This window comes from Ascidiella aspersa, chromosome 4 (genome assembly GCF_963924565.1).
Source record: "Ascidiella aspersa chromosome 4, kaAscAspe10.2, whole genome shotgun sequence".
NCBI classification, from domain to species: Eukaryota; Metazoa; Chordata; class Ascidiacea; order Phlebobranchia; family Ascidiidae; genus Ascidiella; species Ascidiella aspersa.
Window position 1 is genome coordinate 14212841 of NC_139450.1, and position 19070 is coordinate 14231910.

Genomic DNA, 19070 nt, shown 5'->3' on the forward strand with positions numbered 1-19070 from the left:
CCGTGACTGCCGAAGAACCTGATTTTATTTAAACAGCAAATGACGTATTAATGAAGTAACTGAGAGATAAGGATATTGCCAAAAAACTAAAAAAATTATCAATTAGCGAAGCATAACGTTATCGATGCAAGGCGATAAAAAATCAATAGGGTATTAGGCTAGCTTCAAAAAAACAGTTCTAGGAAACTATGCTACCAATACCTACAGCTGGCACTATTTTTCTGTCTCGTCAGCTGATTTTATTGATAGCTATTTTTATTGGATTTTTTTATTGATAGCTAATTTACCCCCTAAAGTGAGGAAATTTACCCCCAGGGGTAAATTTACCCCAGGTTAAGAAAGGCTGCTTTAGAATTTATCGAATGACTCAAAGTACACTGTAGCCACTGCACAAAATGCTTATATGTCTCGCTTACCAATTGTTGTAGCCCCTGAAGATGTACTGTATCGGTACCGGAATAAAGTCTTTTCTTTTAAGGAATAGTGTAGCGTCTTAAGAATATTTTGTGTTCTATTTACGAGTCGCTCAACTTAGCAATATATTTACCGCCGCGTTTTATCAGTTTGCCACAAGAGAGGCACCAGGAGAGACCAAAGGGAAGTCAGCAGCTCGAAATTCTTTGCGTAACATCTCCGTAAATAAACAAGATATCGATCAAAAATATTTACACATTACTCAAGGCAACATAAGCTAGCCAGCCATCAGACTTTTTTTTAAAAAATACATTAAAATATTAATATTCAGTAATATTTGGACTTAAAATTAAAATGTGCCCTAAGTGACTTTCATAGGGTGATAGCTACGAGTCTATTCTTCAAAATGAGATATGGCTCGACTGCCAATTATTCGGGGATAAGTTATTAATATTTCTTCAAAAATTCATAAATGTCGATAATTTCAAACAGGGCAAAAAAGCAAAAGTCCCATAACTCCAGAAATAAAGAAGATTTACAGTCAACATTTTTACATATCACTCAAAGTAGCCTAACTTTGTGTAAAAATTTCTGATCGACATCTTGTTCACTTACGGAGATATTACGCAAAGAATTTCGAGCTGCTTTCTTCCCTTTGGTCCAGGAGCGCCACATGAAAATGCCTGATATAAACCACTTTATTTGGATTTCGTCCAGGTAAATGTGCTTTGCGAGCGTGATAGACTTGACACAAAAATCGTGTAGGTATAGGTATGCAGAGAAACATGTATTTGGCATTCAGTGTGAATATACTAGAATTGTCATAAAGAATATATATAATACATATATATATTGCATAACACATAGCCGCAGTATTAAACTTAAGTTTGGTTTCAGGTTCAATATGGCAATTTAAAACATAAAAAAATACGAAACATATGCTGAAGTACAAGGAACCGTGGTGTCAAGGCGAACAAAACACAAAGAATAGAACTTAAAGCCTAATATTGTGGGTATTTAAAAATACAACGGCTAGACAACAGATGATGAGAAAAACATCTTCCGAATTATTAAGCATAAAAATCAGAAATTCGAAAATAAATGTTGTTTAACAATATAATTTACAATCAGAAGTGTTTGTTATACCAATACTTGCAACATGTTGTTATTTTCTAAAAATACATTTAAGTTTGCGTGAATCATAATATTATCTGTTGTGCGTCGGAAGGACGTAAAAAGGATTTTTGACATAACACACATATCGTACCATTTATTCTTAGTCAAAGTCATTACCGTTCTATTTGCATTGTACAAAAGAACAACGCATTAAGTTTTCGCAAGACAGGCAACACAGTGATCTCGCAATTGAGGTGCAAGTTATTGCTTGGTCAATGAAAGTTGCCAAATTTTATTGCCGTGCTGCAACTTCTGTCAATTGAAATATAAGGGTAAAACCAAATAGCACTACATTCGTGTATTTTGTTTCCTTAGCTGTTTGGTTAATCTAACAATAACTTGGTCGAAAAGTACTCTGAAAATGTATAAATGTGTTTTGCTGGTCACTTGTAATTGCTGTACCACTTGTACCAAACATGCCCAACGTAAGCACAGATACCATTTAATATCAGTGTTTTTTTGCAGATATATATTATACTGTTTTAAAGACAACAATAACATGTAACTCTATATTTCAAATGCAAAAGTTTCTGGTACGATTCAATACCGTGAAGTTTTTAAACACACCCCCAAGTCCAAGACAAGTCAACCTCATTCTAAATCACTAAAAATTCCACAACTCTACGCTAGACAAAAGTATGTTAATCAATGTTACGTATAGTCGCGAAATATGAATGAGCAACAACAATATAATAAGTGCGATGTCTTGAAAAAAAACAAAAGTAAATTGTCAACGAAGATGGCTGGACGTCAAACCTTATCCTGTCAGCCCGCGGTCATAAGAAGCATACAGGGCCGATAACTAGACCAAACTTGTTCCTCTCTTGAACGTTGGCGACGGCGAAATCTCGGACGGGTAATAAGGTAAGATCTTTCGTTTTGATCGTGAAGTCCGTTGTCTCTGGTTCCATAATCTTGTGCTGGCGAATTCAATAGCAAAATATAGTTAACTACGTCGTGTCAGCGTGCCTTTCCTAATGAGTGGCATAGCATATAGAAAAATCACGCAGATTATTATGAGAAGCTTCGTCGGTAGTTTAATCACAAAACTATTTTATTAAACAAATCAAAATGTATTATGTCCGTTTAGTTTTTTAACTTGCTTGTAAAATCTTGTTATTCTTTGTTTTGGTTGTAGATTGATAACCCAGAAGAGTTTGGATATTCGAGTTACACAAAACAGTAGTTGTAATAAAATATAGTTAACGGCACGCGCATTGAGTAGGCTACCTGGCACCCATCGTGGGTGATATGATAAGACGCTTCGCCGTCCATGAGCTTGTGCACTTTGCCGTCGTAGCCTCTGAACTTAATAGCGTTGGCGTAACTGTTCGCTTGTGCGTCGTTGGCCGCTACAACTCCGAGACACGAAAACGAAAATTCCTGCAAAACAACTTCTTGCAATCGCACGCACTTTGCCAAGCGCCAAACAAAATGTTTATTGCTTGTAAATCTATAGACCATGGGTAGTGTGCGCATAAGTATACAAAATGATAGTTTTAGAACTGATTTTTTTAGTTTTGCAGGACATTAGAAAACAGATTTATCATTTGCTTTTATGGTTTGTCATTGTATGGCGAAATTTGGCGAAATTACCACATATTTAATAGTTACTGTTCATTATATTATATTAATAGGCCATAAAAAAGGAATCCTTGCAGTGTTGTGAATTGCCTTTTTACCTGACTTGCTTGGTGACTGAAATGGCGCAGTATCTTGAATTGGACTCGGTTCGCAGAATAAGTGAAAGCGTGTCCTCCAGCGTATTTGCGCCACCAAGTGTACCGCCGCCCCTTACGCTTAATTGGCACCTTCCATTGCTTGAAGTCGACCTAAAATACTATACATGTTAGGAATTTAAAACTAGGGTTTAAGAATAATGATTTTGATCCACTTATCAGTCTAGAAATGTTCAACGGCTTTATAGACGGGCTTCGGGGGACATAAGCACATAATGTTTTAACTATTTTACATTTTAAACTCAAATGTGTTGCTTTTACTATACCTTCAGCGACTTGTGACGTATTTTATGAAACGTGACCATTTTATCAGAGCTTATGACAAAGGAACAGCACATTTTAAGAGATGTGAGCCAGTGGGCTAAAAAATAATGTGTGGTAAACATATTGTATGAATGACCGAATTACAGGTTTATACGTGTTTTTCAGTGCACTGGTTTGGCAGTTCGAGATTTTGTCGAAATAAAGTCGAATAAAGTATTGTTCTATCTTTATTTCTACATGTTTTTAGTTCAAACCTCATTTTTCTTGGGATTAATGCAAGTTGAGCCCCCAGCAGAAAATCGGCAGAATGCCAGTATGGCATCACGGGAACAGCCCTCGTTAGGGTCAATGAAGTAGTACCCTGTAAAAATAAACAAACTGTTGGATAGATTGTTTTCTGGCTATGCAAGTTGCCGATAGTCTAATCCAAGTATGGGATCTGCCCAAGGTGCACAAGAAAATACCTCGATACATTGGGTTGTGGCGCTGAAACTAGGGTTTACCAAAATAACTTCCCTGGTTGCAAGTACGGCTAAGTACATCAAATGGACATATTTTCTTACTTTCCTTTCAATAGATAAGCAATTATTTAAACACGTGCAAACCACAATTTCTGTGTACAGCATATTGTTTTAGCATACCCTTGCAAAAAGCATACAACAAAAAATAAATATTTACCACGATAGCAAACGTGATTGATTGCGGAAGTTTTGGTAAATTAAAAAGGGTTTGTAAATTTAGCTGTTTTTTTTTAATTGATTCTCTACTGGCGAATGGCGTGCAAAAAATACCGTCTCTCAAGCCAGGACGCGAAACGAGGAGGTCGCGGCAAGTGCGAGCAGGAAATTCATCGGTTCCTAGAGGGGCCAGGTGCATTTTCGCCACGTCCAGTGTCACATCGAATAGTTTGGAGCGCAGCCGCTTGCGCAACGAATTCTGATAAAAGCAAAAATAAACATTGGTAATAGTCATAGAGTTATTTTAAATTGTTTTGTATCCATAAAAACAAAATATTTGCTGATTTTATCTTTGACTGTAACCCTATAAAAGTCGTGCTTTATCATTTGGATTTCTTCGAGATAACAACTGATAATAATACCTAAACCAGCGGTGACCAGAGAGACAGATAGAAGACACCATATATCTTAACAGGTTAACCATAAAGAGTAACATCTTACATGTGGGTAAACATAAATATCACTGTGCGACCTCCGTTACACATAGCTTTGATCAGCTAGATTTATTATTGTCGATGTTGCACACTAACAATATCGCGTATAGGGTACATTCAAGTAAAACAAAGGGAAATATATTCTGACCACGGGTGGATCCCGAAATTTTGTTTGAAGGCATGGTAAAAACGTGCCTCCATAAAATAAGTCTCAAATATACAACGGATATCAAGCAAAAACACTTTGAACGGTAAGGAGACAAAAGTCGCCCCTTAGATGTTATGGAACTGATGCCGTGAGAAGCACGGCCTGTTTAGGCTGACGAAAGTTCTTAGAAAAACACAAGAGAATTTGACATTTGAAAAACTAAAATACAACTTGTACGTAAGGACCGTATAAAACTAAATATTTGAAGAATGGCATGTGGCTCGAAGGGTGAGAGCCCATGGAAGGGAGGCATAAACTACGAATGGTTGAGAATCACTGCTTAAGCGAATAGAAAATAATACCCCTTCCTTGCGGTGTAAAAAACAACGACCAAAAGGAGCCCGGTGTCTAATATAAAGAGTCGTGATTTAGTATGAAGGGCATACCGTATTGTCATGTATTTAAACTTGGCAAGTCATGTATTAAAACTTGGCACAAATACCTCGGTAAAGATTGTTATGGCTATTAATAAATTGTAATTAATAACAATGGCACCACTTAGTTACATTTTTTGCTTGGTTAAAGTGCTTCATTGCTCTATCAACGACGTCATCCACAGATTTTTTCTAAAAATTACAAAAAAATAATTTAGGGTGTTAAATCAAAGACTCCCTATTAATATATTATGAATGGTGTAAAACCTTAAACAAGACTTAACCAAAATATACTTTTAAAATGTTTGCAATAACAACTAACTATACTTACCAGAGTTTCTGTGGAGGTACCACGTTTTCCCTGTAGCAATAAAAGAGAGCAAATGTCGCGTAAAATGCAAAAAGACACATTGAGGGTTTGCCATGTAAACTATGGGCTTAAGCTTGCCATTAAACCAATTATGTAGCGGTTAAATTCTACCAAAAAGATGTAGAAAAAGTACAAAATCACTCACTGGTTTTCCCCTCTTTCCGCGTTTTCCGGGATAGCCCTTCGGACCGATTTTTCCCTGTGAGAATACAATTCCCAAAAGGCGTATTAACATAGTTGTTGGGATAAGACAAGTGTTTTAGCAGATAATGCAACAAAGATTACAACACCATAAGATTACAGATGCATCTTACCTGCAAACCTTGTAATCCATTGGGACCTTTAGGTCCTTGAGGCCCAATGGAGCCTTTTAAACCAGCATTCCCAGGTGACCCGTCTTCACCCTTAAAAATATAGTCGATATAATAGCTGAAGATAAACTTAGAAGATTGAAGGCGTAAAAGAGATGACGTGGTTATAAAAAAAAACGTCTTAATAAACACTATGAACAGTGACCGATAAGTATTACATACGATTTTGCCTGCTTTTCCTTTCGGGCCAGTGCTGCCACGGCTTCCACGCGTACCCTGTGAGAAGAGATGTGGCGTGAATAGAACGTAAACGTGAATTGCCACTCTCAAATTTTAGCAAAATTACTCGCTTAATAATGTAGGCATAAAAAAGCGAGCATAAAACACCTTTTCTCCAGGCCATCCCTTTGGTCCCAATCCGCCTTTCTGTCCCGGGGGTCCTTTGGCGCCGAGGGTACCTCTCGAACCTTGCGCACCTTTGACACCGATTTCACCTGGGTGCCCGCTGTGGCCAACCGGACCAGGCATACCGGTCAAGCCGTCTGGGCCCTGCAATAATCAGAACGACCGTTTTTTTTTATTTAAAGCTTTGGAATATACGTTAATTATCCGAAAGCAAAAACAAATAATTTTAAAGGTTATCCGGTCAAGTGTAGTTCTATAGGTTGCCATTTCTAAACTCAGACCAAATAAAAAATATAAGCTCAAGTTATTATAATATTCGTGAATTTAGTATAATAGAGGGAATAAAGGTGTTCAGTCAATTGGGGACGGAATGCACAGTAAGATTTGCAGATCGATATACAATCAAAATACACGACATGCCAGATTGATATGATCAAGTAGGGGGTTCTTGAAATGCCAGGCTTGTTATACCAAGTTAACTGCTAGCAGAGCCAATACAAACAGGTAGTGGAGTTACACTTGAATTGTGTTATATTCATCACAACGTTTTGAATACACACATTGCGCAAAAGGTTTTAAATTAGGTAATACGTATTTTTTCTTAAAACTAAATCATTATTACCTTTATTCCCATTAGTCCAGTGATACCCCTTTTCCCCGGGGTTCCAACAGCACCCTGTAATGTATAAAGTTTTAAAGCAATTGTTTCTGCGATGTCGAGCTTTTAACTAAATTTTGCTTTTAATAAGAAAATATTGGCTTGAGACTTTTAGTTACTTATTTTACTTTTTTCACTGGTATTGTGTTTAAAGATCAGACTTGAACTCACAATTGATCCGTTCATTCCGTTGGGACCTTTTAATCCATTTAATCCAACATCACCCTGAACAAAATCAAGGATTTTTTTTATGAGAAAATATTTTAAAACCATAAAGTAGAATACCCGGTCCACAGTAACTGATCGGAAAAAAAATAACTAGGGATCCCCGATAGCCACCCGATCCCTTAGAAATTAGTACATTTCTAAGCAAAAAGGTCTACGACAATTAGTGCATCCAAAGAATCAAAAAGTCCGACTTTTAGACTTTGAGGTCTCGGACAATAGACTAATTTGACTTAACAACTTAAAAAGATTAAGTTTAATTACTTGACCCACCTAAACCCAAACCAGCACCTGGCCGAACCCAAATAATGTGCGTTGAATTAATAATTACATAAACGCTTTATCTCATTTTGTAACGTAACAATCCTATATACCACGGATGAGAAACTATCTTATGCCCACCGAAAGTTTTTTTTTCCCAGCATTCTAATAATTATTACATTAACGCATTTTATTTGGATTAGGGTTCGGGTTAGCGTTTGGGTTCGGGTGGGTCAAGTGTTAGTAATGCCATCTCACACTTTTTGTAATCTTTTGTTAATTTTTTAGCGAATATTTTCAATTTACCTACGCCGCGAGTTTACCTGAAGGTCTAAATTAGTACATTGCCACGACCTCAAGGTCTAAAAGTCCAGACTTTTCTGCCATTTGGATGCCCTAATTGTCGTAGACCTTTTTGCTTAGAAATGCACTAATTTCTAACGGATTGGGTGGAGATGCCAAGTGAAAGTATCGGCATTCGTCGGATACTAGGGAGGTTTCAGTTATATATCTCTTTCAACCATGCTTTGGGATCCAATGCAGCGATTTCTTCATTGGAAGTAAAAATTTGTCAAAAAATGGAGGTAACAAAACTTAAAAAAAATTGGGGCTAACAACGTGAACATAAACGCCTTATAACGATTTAAATTTATCTATTTTACTTGCTTGAAGATAGTAATGACGTCGTTTGAGATCGGATCGAATCGCGGAACATTTGTTCAAAATATCGGGTATCGGAATTAAATACCAAGTATCGGACAACCCTAAATACATCCTTGTTTTATTTTACCTTTGGTCCGGAAGAGCCTTTTTTCCCCATCAAACCCCTTTTTCCAGGCTTGCCCTAAAATTTTAAAATTTAAATGTTTTGTTTTATTTAATGAAGTGCATAAGCAGCACCAATTTGAACACTTCATATAATTATATAAATATATATATATTTTATAACCTATATTCCATTGTATAGGCCTACAAACACACGTTTAAAGAGACAAAGTGATATTTAACGTGTAACTTGAAGGTATATCGAACACTGGGCAAATACTATTTAAAATTTATTTTGATAAATGTTTATATGATGTAGAATGAGCTGTGCTGAAAAAACAACCAAGAATCCGCATACCTCTGCCCCAGGTTTTCCTGGTGGACCTTTGATGCCCACTTGTCCCATTTCACCCTGAGCAATAAAGCACAAAAGCGTTGGACAAAACATACGATGTTTGCGACAACAACGATTAAACACGCGCACATGTTACGTACCGAGAGACCCTTTTTGCCGGTGTTGCCCTTTTTACCTCTAACACCTTTCGTTCCCTGAAAATCAAAAGAAATATATAGTAAAGCCAGAGTAACGAGCAACTTTCGGAAATTTTACACAGAGGAGTGTTTCTTAGTCAGCTGTATATAACAAAATACAGTTTTCTTTACTTTGTTTGGGTTGACCGGAATTAGATCTTTAAAAAATTTTACCTGACCCTAAACCCCACCTCTAAGTACATCACTAACTCCTCTAATAATTTCCACTCTAACTCAATTTCTAACCTTACCTATTCCCCACCAATAACCCCGAAGGTCCAAAAACTCAGGTGCCAAAACAGCGGCGCCCTTTAACCTAGTGCGCCTAAAATTCGACAACAAAACGGCCAATCGTCACAGGTCCCATACCTACTTTCTACAATTTCAGGCGTTATTTAGGCGTTATTCCGACAGATTTATGTCTTATTCAGACGATTAAGTTCTTACCCTGTGGCATATTTGGCTTTAATACTATGGTATTTTTATTTTTAAGCTTTAGGTATTGTTGCTTTTTAGGTCTTGTTTTGTGTTCACAAATTAGATTTAGAATTTACATCAATATTTTCCCTTAAATTTTGCCAATAAACGTTAAGTTGACAAGGAGTGTCGCAAATTTAACAAGGATTGGATGTCCAAGCACTTTTTACAACATTAGCCGCCATTATGCGACAAAACATGCAAGCTATGGCAGTACGATTATTGTATCAATACAGTAATCCGGCCCAGCAAGTACTTAATTATACCATATCAGGCCCGCCGACTGGAGAAGTTGCCCGCCCTTGTAGCTATAGCTAGTATTTTTTAACGTAGTCCATAATTTGTATTTTGTCAAAAGGAGTCGCACAGCAAAACGCTTTTACAAAAATAAAATATCATATCTTTATCAAACAATAAGCATATTTTTAGAAATAATTTAGTCTAACTTGAAACATGCATATTTAAGATATCTTTTAGTGTAGGTAGGTGTTTCCCTAAACTATTTTGACACATAAAAAATTATTTTGTTCAGGTGCGAACTAAATGAAACCTACGACCGGGAATCATCCTGAAGTATATGGTTGTTTTGAACAGACGTGACAAAAAGGAACGAACGAACCGCTGGACAAAAATACATTACCAACGGCTCATTTCCGTTCCTTGTATCACCACTGCAATCAGTTTGGGTACACAGATATAAACATAGGAGAAGAATGTCGCACAAGCAGAACTAAGCTATACAAACCCTGGCTCCGATGTTTCCCGACTCTCCTGGCTTTCCGTTCATTCCGACGATTCCCTGGAACATAAAAATAATTTGACGACGGTTAAATGCGGAAATGGCTTCACCGTTTTACGATAGCACGGGAGAGCGGTTAACGATACCTTGGGAGTATAAATACCATAAACTACGCAACTCGACATATATTTAATCGAACGTTTAGCTTCGCATAAGGGACTATGCTGGAAAAAAGTTATGATTGATCGAACGAATGATATTCTTTAGGGAAACTTACCGTTTTACCTTTTGTACCTCGTGGACCTTTTGGCCCGTCTGTCCCGGGAATTCCAACTACACCGGGACTACCGCGGATTCCTTTGGACCCCATCATCCCGGTATTTCCCTGTTAAAAGACAGGGATGTTTATTTATGTGGACAGTATTGTAATACAATACAAACAATGTTTCTGACGTAAATTCGAAAGTAACGGTATAGCTAAAATATTAATATAAGAGAAAAGTGGATAAATTTACCTTTACACCAACGCTTCCTTGAAGTTCTCCACTTTTTCCTACTCTGCCTGGTTGGCCCTTGCTTCCTGGATCTCCAGGTATGCCAGGAGGACCCTGAATTCCGGAACCTCCCTGATAGGAGAACTAGACTTAACATTACGTTATGCAAAAAACGGAAATTTGACAGCATAAGGTCAACGCGAAAATTAACGTCTACTGTAGAACAATGACAAGTGTTTTATAACGCAATAAAATAGTTCAAGTTTAGCTATAAACCTTACCGACTTAACGAGAGTTTGCAGATTATTTCATGGTGAATGCAAAGAGGTTGAGTTGACCCGGGTAAAATATAACCACGATAGGGCGAGGTGGCTTTCGAGAAATACTATTTTTTTTCACAAATATTAAGCATCCACACCTTTACTGATTTATGTGCATTAGCAGTGTTGTTATAACTTGACAACAATGTCAATGACAACAATAGCGGACTCAAATGAAATTCAGACACTGTTTTCAAGTGACTTGGCCTGACTTAAGTGTTACGGAAAAATGACTTGACTTGTCCTAAAGTCAAAAGACTTAGGTTAAAAGGAAGTGTTTTCATCAAATAATTTTTTTCCTGTAATTTGGGTATTTATATTCATGCACGTAAAACCAATTTCGTGGTAAATTTGCTTGTTTTGGTTGGATAGAGTTATTGCTCATAATAATAGAATGAGTTTACCAATTTCAATTGTTTAATTTTTTGGTTTTTATAACACAAAAAAACAATTATTTGACTGGGACTTGTCTTGGGTTACTGATAACTTTGAGTGGAACTTGACTTATTCGTCTTTAAAAAAACACTTGACTTGACTGGAATAAGGTCATATCAAAATAATTGTTTACGACACTGAGCATAAGCGTTCGGCTGTATTAATCACGTCGTAACCGAACGGTAGTTTTCAAAGAGTAAAACACGTCGTCTTACCTGCGGTCCTTTAAGTCCAGGAGGCCCATTAATTCCAACAATTCCTTTAATCTGACAAAAAGTGAAACGTTAACGTTCATATCAGGTGCCTGAAACACAAATTAGACTCACCGAGCGCCCGGGATTTCCCTTTTCTCCTTTTTGGCCCATGGGTCCCATATCTCCCTTCATAATAAACGAACATTAAATATTGCATGAGACAAGTTATATTATATAAAAGCAGTAATACCTGTGGTCCAACAAATAGGGAAACTCCTGGTAATCCTGTTGCTCCCTTATCACCCTGGGTGTAACATATATACAATTAACCATTAATAGAACCGTTAACAAACTTTTATAGCTGTAATTATAATGAATCGAACCTATACATGCGGACAAATAAAAACTAAGAAAGCATTATCTAATAGAAGTCGCTTACGACTATAATCACCTTGTAACCTTTAGGCCCAGTTTCTCCAGATATTCCAACAATCCCCAGGCGTCCCTGCGTTGTAAAAAACATTCTTAGATAAACACACAACGTAAAACCGCTTTACAGATACTTTTACAGATATCCAAGTTATACATCCTAAAATAAATCGCGTTTTGCAATCGAAATATTTGTGATTTTACATAACTTTCGACAGGGAAAGTGGCACGACTTTTTAAGTCATGGTAAAACATTTCCAAATAATAGACTTCGTGACAATCATGGATCGCTTTAACTTAACGTTTAGCAGCTGTTTTGTAACGTTTTATTCGTTCACTGTTCGCAAATTCTACAAAATATATGATGGCCAATTAACTACCTAGGCCTTGGGTTAGCGGTAAAGTCATTATTTTAAATTTACCCAGGTCATCAAAAAGCATTACACAAGCACGTACGGCATGACAATCTTGAGACTTTAAACCCTGAAACTATCAGATAAAATAAGCCTTCACGTTGAATTATTATTAGTCAGTTTCGTAATGTTGAACACATGTATGCTTGGTGGCGAATGAAGCGTCAATTTTTCAGCAAAAGAAAGATGAAACAGAGTAATTACATATATATAAATACAAAGATCACAACATTTTTTTACCGGTAAACCATTTAAACCTCTTCTTCCAACTGCACCCCTCACCCCGATTTCACCCTAAATATAAAAATGATAAAAACAAATGTGTTAATTCTCGGTAAAGTATTGCGCAATATTAAAAAATGTTTCATAATTAAAATCTTCAAGATAGTATAACTGCCACTGATGTCAATGTACAGTAAGGTTTCTTTTTTTTGTCCACTTATCTGTATTAACATATCTAACTATTTACTACTTTGTTGTCACAACTGGGATCTACATATTAGTGTATACCGTGACTCCCTGGGGTCCTTGCTCTCCCAAGATGTCTAGACCAACTGCTCCTTTTTGGCCCTTCCTTCCCTTTGGTCCGCCTACTCCTTTGGGTCCAATTGGTCCCTAAATAGCGTACACAAACAGGTAAAATGTCACATTTATACCTCAATTGTAAAAACGTTTAAACGTACCAGGTCACCTGGCCTTCCGTCTCGTCCCATTCTTCCCATGCGACCTCTCATGCCCTACAAACAAAAGTGTGTTTGGCTTCCAACAGCAATTATACGAATCAATCATTTAATTATACAATTTTAATGCTTTTAGAAATCACATTCGTCAAAGAGTAAGGCGAGTGGTTTTTAACATATTACAAATAAAATAACTTCACGTCCACAAATGTAAAAAGGCTAACACTTTTTAAAATATATTAGCTGTATTTTAAACATTACACAGCTTTACACAAATATTCGGAAAACAGGTTAGTACATTGACTGTACAAGACTAAATACTGAGCATCATAAATCACATTAAACTTAATTGAATAACAGTCAGTTAGTCACGCTGTTAAACAAAGTTTACCTTGAAACCTTTTGTTCCTTTTCCTCCAGAAGGACCTTGGGGCCCGTCTTCACCCTGTAAAACCACGGTCGCATTGCGTTTTTACTCATGTCTTCGTTAAAGAGTATTATGCTTTCTAAACGATTCCAGCTCATTTTTAGACCTATCACGTCATTTTGCCGCAATGACAAAAACGTCCAAGCCGCAGAAGCAAACCATAACTTTACTGTTTTCGGAACACTTGGCTCAATCTTCAACAACAACGTTCCTAGCTTTGAAAGGGGAAAGGAAAGTCAAACTCAATTGTTCCAATGTCAATTGGCCGGCATATTCCACGAACCGTGAAAGCCTATTATTATATGCTGCGCTTAGCGAGAATGCATCTAAGCATCAGCCTTTAAATTCTTCAGCAGGAAACATCTTCGTTTTAAGAATCTTATGAGGTGGGGGTTTTGTTTAGTACGTCGATGAAAACGATTTTTATTGTAAACATGTAAGAAAACACTTACGGGTTGCCCAGGTATTCCAGGAATTCCAATTCGCCCGTAGTTTCCATCATCTCCCTTTGTTTACAGCAAAACATTATTTGTATTTAACCGAGTGTATTATCTTAATACGATGGTACTATACATGCGACTTTCATTCATTTTTGCATACATACTTACAACTTTTGACAATACACGGCCGATTTTTTTTAATGTAGTTTGTTTTGACCACAGCAAAATAAAAAAGTCTTACCTTCAGGCCGGTCGACCCCTTGGCACCAGGTATTCCGTCAAGGCCCCTGTCACCCTAAAATAACTAACACTTTAATTTGGTCAAATACAATCTAACTTTTTCAAATAATCTTACATGAGGGCCTCGAATTCCACGAAATCCTCTAACGCCACGTTCACCCTGTTAAAAATAGTTGTTATTTACTAAACATTTTATTGTTATGATAAAACAAATTGAAATAACTTACATGTGGTCCCGGTAATCCGACAGGCCCAACACTTCCAGGTGTACCCTGTCGAATAAACCAAAATTGATAATAAACAAAAATACGCTACATAAGTTTGTACTAAATACACATAGTTGTTAATAAAGACAATCGTTGATTTGGGTAGCTAAAATTTCTGACCAAACTTTACAGGAATTAAAAAAATGAACTATGTATGTAAGTTCTTTAACTATACTCTATATAAAAACATAAGTGTGGCACACAGAATAAAATACAGTATACCAGGTTAGCTTTACACAACCTTAGTTTTGATCAAAATATATATAAATGACGTCATAGAAGTACGAGAATATTCGATGGCAACTGGTGAATTACCCGAGAATAATTTTTTAACAGAAATAACCTAACACCACACATGACAGCTCGTGTTCGGTAGCGCGTAAACTGTCAAAGTTTTTGCCACTTTAGACGTCGATCTCACCTTTAAACCAGGTGGACCGTGAAATCCAGTTTGACCTCGTAATCCTATTAGACCCTGCAAGGCAAACGGAGGCCTGTCGTTAACAGGTGAACAGAAACCTGGAAGCCAGCAGTAAGTTACAACACTTATGGCCTGTCCTTGCAGATACTGAGCGACACGACAAATATAAAACCTGATGTTTATTACAGAGCTTCGAGTGATATTAAATGCGGAAACCTTTTAAGGCCCAAATACCACGTAGTGTGCGTAAGTACAAACTAGGTATTGCTACTATGTACATTCAATACTGCATACGGAACGCGTTGTTTTAAAAGTTCTGCATTTTTTTCATTTTTTACCAAAAAATCTAATGTAGAGAAACATATTTTAAGTTTAAGAAATTAGGCGAATTGTGTTTTTACGAAATTCGTAAGCAACACCCGAGTAATAATAACAGGATACGCCGTTTCCCATCTGATAAATGTTCAAAGTCACTTACCGGAAAACCTGGCTTTCCTTTTTCACCTTTTGATCCGAATAATCCGGTTGGGCCCTGAACACCAAACGTGAGCAAATTACTGTCTGGTTTTTGCCGGGCCGCAACAGAAAGCTGACATACTCTACCAAGGCACAGTATTACTTACTTACATACGCACCGACTTTTCCCTGCTCTCCCGGTTGTCCTGGCTTTCCCCTATAGCCCTTTAAAAAAGAAAAAAACTAAGGATTTCGCAAGCTTAAAAGACTAGCAGGAAATAGAAAAATAAATTGATTTAGGCCCATATTTTGGTGGAAGAATAAAACAATTTTTTTTTTGAGAATCAGATTAGTTTTTAAATAACAAATAGCAAATCGTTTAATCTTACACGAAAGCCTTTGAGTCCATGATCGCCTGGCAATCCGTTACCGCCATCAATTCCCTATATAAAGAATATATTGGTCACCAGCATTGAAATCGTAACGCAATCGATTAATTTACCTTTTCACCGATGAGGCCAGGCTCTCCGGGTGGTCCTGCTTCTCCCCTTTGCCCCTAATAAAAACAGTAATCATTTTTTAAACAATCTATTAACGTTGGACAACCTTTAACAGCAGGTGTAAGTTAATTTGTTTTTCATGATACGTTTTAAATTTGAACACATGGGAGCACACACAAATGTTAGATGTTTTAAGACGAAATGTGGAAATTTGTTGGGTCGCTTATCTCACGTATTATTAAAAAAAAATATGAACCTTATTTCGATTAAGTTAGATACAAGGGGAGTTTGAAAAGTTCTATATCTCACGCGATAGAGGTGTCTGATATGTGATCCGACATTTTTGCATACGTTCAGATTACTTACCTTTTTTCCGCTTGGTCCAACTTCCCCGACGTCACCAGTCTTTCCCTGGTAAGAAAATAATTTAGTAAAGTAAACGCCAAATTGCGAGGCAGCACTTTCTTTACTTGTAAACGTACAAATAAAACCCAGTGTGTTGCCAAAAACAATCTAAAACACGAAATATGCTGACAAGTTTTTATTGTGAAAGTAACCTTTGTACCAAGTCGCCCAGGTCCTCTTCTTTTTCCTCTAGGTCCACGATTACCCTGGGAAATAAAAACAGCTTTTTGCCGCAAAAGAGTAGGACACTGTATAGCGTTACGCTTTTAACCAGAGGTCAGCAAACTTTTTTCTCGTGATCCGAAATACTCTTTTAAGAACTTTTGAAGGCTCATTACGTGAACTCACGACGGCATTGTGCATGAGGCATATATATAAAAGGTGGTAAAAATAACAGCATTTAGAGTTTAATTTACCATACATTTGACTTTGATCAGTTTATAGTTCGCATGCACAGCACCTTTGGGTTAAATTGATTCAATAAAAACGGATAAAAGTTCGCGCAGGGCAGGAAAACTCTTCAATAGATTAGGAGCATTGCCTGGTGGCATGTAAAGTAACAATGAGGTCCGAAAAAAACTCACCACACCAAATTTTATAATATAGTAAAATGGTAATACGGCACACGGCCCACATCTACATCATAAAACTAAAATAATAATAAATAGCTCGCGGCACACTAAAGTTGACTCAAAGGTCAACAGCCTAATATCCACAGTTTACAGACCACTGAACTTTTAGATTTACCAATTATACTAACGTTTATATCGGCCCATTTTGCAACCGAAAACAACTCGTATTTCTTTTACAAAATACTTCAATATATTTCAGCTGTCTATGTCTAAGATTTTAACTGTGTAAGCGTACGTACGTTTAACCATATTGAGAAAATAATCTGATGTGGTGACAACCTGTTGAAAGAAAAAAACGCTTACCCGCGGTCCTCTTCGACCCTTTTCTCCTCTCGGCCCTCGTTTTCCCTTTAAAGTAAAAACATGCGTTCAAAACCATTTACAGCAGTGGTTCCCGATCTTTCTGAGGTTGTTACACCTTTTCCAGTTTACCTACGCGACCCCTAATTTTGTCGTACACAACTAGATTCCAATTATATACCATTTGGAAAACTGTTCACATTTCTAGACAGATTGTTTTAAATTTTGGCAAGAATTCCCGGGTTTACGCCATAAATATGCACAAGTTACTAAAGTTGTTGTTTAAGGTTTATACAATATTATTTTTAATATTCTCGGCCATAGGTGAACTTACGCGAGTTCCTCTTTTTCCTCGTCTGCCTGGTTTGCCCCTGTTGCCTTGGAAACCCTGGGGTAATAAAAAGAAGTTTAGGGCCTTAATTATTAATACTTAGATGATAAAAAAAGGTTTCGGTTGAGTAAAATTAGATTGATACATAGGCAAAACACACTCTATGCTTGTGTAGCGTACACATATGGTCACAATAATGGATATTTTATTTTTCGCACAAATTCGAGTAATTTTCGAGCAGTCGAGGGTGCATAGCTATAAATATGTGCGCCATCAAATGTCTATATACATCAGTGGAACAAGAGTTTAAGGCAGCGTCTGACTCGATAAGATCTCTTTTCTGCTTCGGGCCACAGTCGCCTGAACAGGATGCTAAACCCGTAATTGACGAAGACAGCCAAAATTGCACGCATAGGACGCGGGCCTGCAATTACCTGCGCTGAAACACAGCCACCGACGTTAAGTCCGTCTCATCTAAACGACAGTGTTTAATTAACATTCGCCTTTACACAGGTTTAAGCGCGGACAATGTTCCTTTCAAGCACGGGCGAAAAAACAACAAGGTAATCACCTTTGCATTCCTGCACGCCGCTTACATGTTCGTACTATTCAATGTGTTAAGCCCCCAATTAAAGTATTACCAACGAGTTTTAATTTGTACGCTTACTGCCGCAAATTTATAAAAATAAGAGATACGTCAACTTCTAAATTAAAATAAATATCTTATCTATCAAAACTTATTAACAAATATTGTTTTAATGATAATCCATATGAATTTCCAAAAAATAGTAGGAATACTATATACGGATCTGTTCATAAGTTTAATGGTGAAAATAACGGCCCAAATAGACGTTAAAAGCGACCATCATCAGATGAGGGCATTAGAAATTGCCGAAACGTTTGAAAATAAAGCATGTCGCTTTTAACGTCTCGTAGGAATAAAAATCTTATTTAGTTTTGAACTTATTATTCAAACGTAAAATATAGTGTATTATTTGTACAGCAACAATTGGCCTTTCTCCAGGCATTTTGAACACTTAACATGCTATTTCTCTCTTTCTATAGCTATAACTTTACACCAAAGGGAAGTTGGCAGCTCGAAATTCTTTGCATAATATCTCCGGAAGTAAACAAGATATCGATTAGAAATTTTTACACATTACTCAAAGCAACCTAATCGATATCTTGTTTACTTCCGGAGATATTACGCAAAGAGTTTCGAGCTGCCAACTTCCCTTTGGTTAACTTTACCACTCTGACGAAAAACAAAACTACCATTTTGGTTACAAATTCTTGTCGACCCCCAAACTCAGTTAAAATGGCCATAATCATACCTGGAAAATGATAAAGATAGCTTGCCAGTGACAACATTTAATCGTTTTCTGCTCTCTGACTGCAATGCACATGAAACGCACTTTATGCTAACTGGAGCGCATCACCGTATATCAGCGTAACGCCAGATGCGCTCGGCACATTTCAAGGCCGCCATAGACGGCGAGTCGGTCACCTATGACTTCGAGCATCCCCGGCCCTTGCACTTGAGATTGCGTTTAAAAGCAACATCACAGCTCCGAAGAAAAAAGCCAAGCGCGAAGTGCC

General features: G+C 37.1%; 2 protein-coding genes across 2 annotated transcripts; both read right to left on the bottom strand.

The window, feature by feature from the left end:
- Window positions 1-590: 590 nt before the first annotated feature.
- On the bottom strand, window positions 591-15514 carry LOC146148067 (uncharacterized). Its single transcript, XM_083386375.1, has 33 exons — window positions 15475-15514; window positions 15326-15379; window positions 14848-14901; window positions 14388-14432; window positions 14276-14320; window positions 14162-14215; window positions 13933-13986; window positions 13445-13498; window positions 13057-13110; window positions 12884-12988; window positions 12614-12667; window positions 11983-12036; window positions 11782-11835; window positions 11664-11717; window positions 11553-11603; window positions 10604-10714; window positions 10366-10473; window positions 10095-10148; window positions 8837-8890; window positions 8700-8753; window positions 8367-8420; window positions 7262-7315; window positions 7055-7108; window positions 6415-6576; window positions 6031-6303; window positions 5862-5915; window positions 5678-5707; window positions 5479-5538; window positions 4385-4529; window positions 3848-3954; window positions 3273-3422; window positions 2821-2973; window positions 591-2510 (listed from the first exon to the last, which is right to left on the bottom strand). Exons 9-33 carry the CDS (start codon window positions 13105-13107, stop codon window positions 2367-2369), a joined length of 2244 nt encoding a protein of 747 aa, XP_083242501.1. The 5' UTR covers window positions 13108-13110; window positions 13445-13498; window positions 13933-13986; window positions 14162-14215; window positions 14276-14320; window positions 14388-14432; window positions 14848-14901; window positions 15326-15379; window positions 15475-15514; the 3' UTR covers window positions 591-2366.
- On the bottom strand, window positions 14235-18985 carry LOC146148068 (uncharacterized). Its single transcript, XM_083386376.1, has 7 exons — window positions 18806-18985; window positions 17475-17528; window positions 17144-17188; window positions 16170-16414; window positions 15806-15859; window positions 15693-15746; window positions 14235-15528 (listed from the first exon to the last, which is right to left on the bottom strand). The coding sequence occupies exons 1-7, from the start codon at window positions 18875-18877 to the stop codon at window positions 15471-15473; spliced, it is 582 nt and encodes a 193-aa protein (XP_083242502.1). The 5' UTR covers window positions 18878-18985; the 3' UTR covers window positions 14235-15470.
- Window positions 18986-19070: the final 85 nt, after the last annotated feature.

Bases quoted from the DNA above. Each gene is read 5' to 3' on its own strand.
- LOC146148067 (XM_083386375.1), bottom strand. From the start codon at position 13,107: ATGAGAGGTCGCATGGGAAGAATGGGACGAGACGGAAGGCCAGGTGAC. The intron at 10,474-10,603 runs GTAAATTTATCC...GTCTTTTAACAG, and splicing joins AAGGAAGCGTTGGTGTAAAG to GGAAATACCGGGATGATGGG. The intron at 3,423-3,847 runs GTTTGAACTAAA...ATAGTATTTTAG, and splicing joins TTAATCCCAAGAAAAATGAG to GTCGACTTCAAGCAATGGAA.
- LOC146148068 (XM_083386376.1), bottom strand. From the start codon at position 18,877: ATGTGCATTGCAGTCAGAGAGCAGAAAACGATTAAATGTTGTCACTGG. The intron at 17,189-17,474 runs GTAAGTTCACCT...TTTACTTTAAAG, and splicing joins GAGGAAAAAGAGGAACTCGC to GGAAAACGAGGGCCGAGAGG. The intron at 15,747-15,805 runs GTAAATTAATCG...TTCTTTATATAG, and splicing joins CTGGCCTCATCGGTGAAAAG to GGAATTGATGGCGGTAACGG.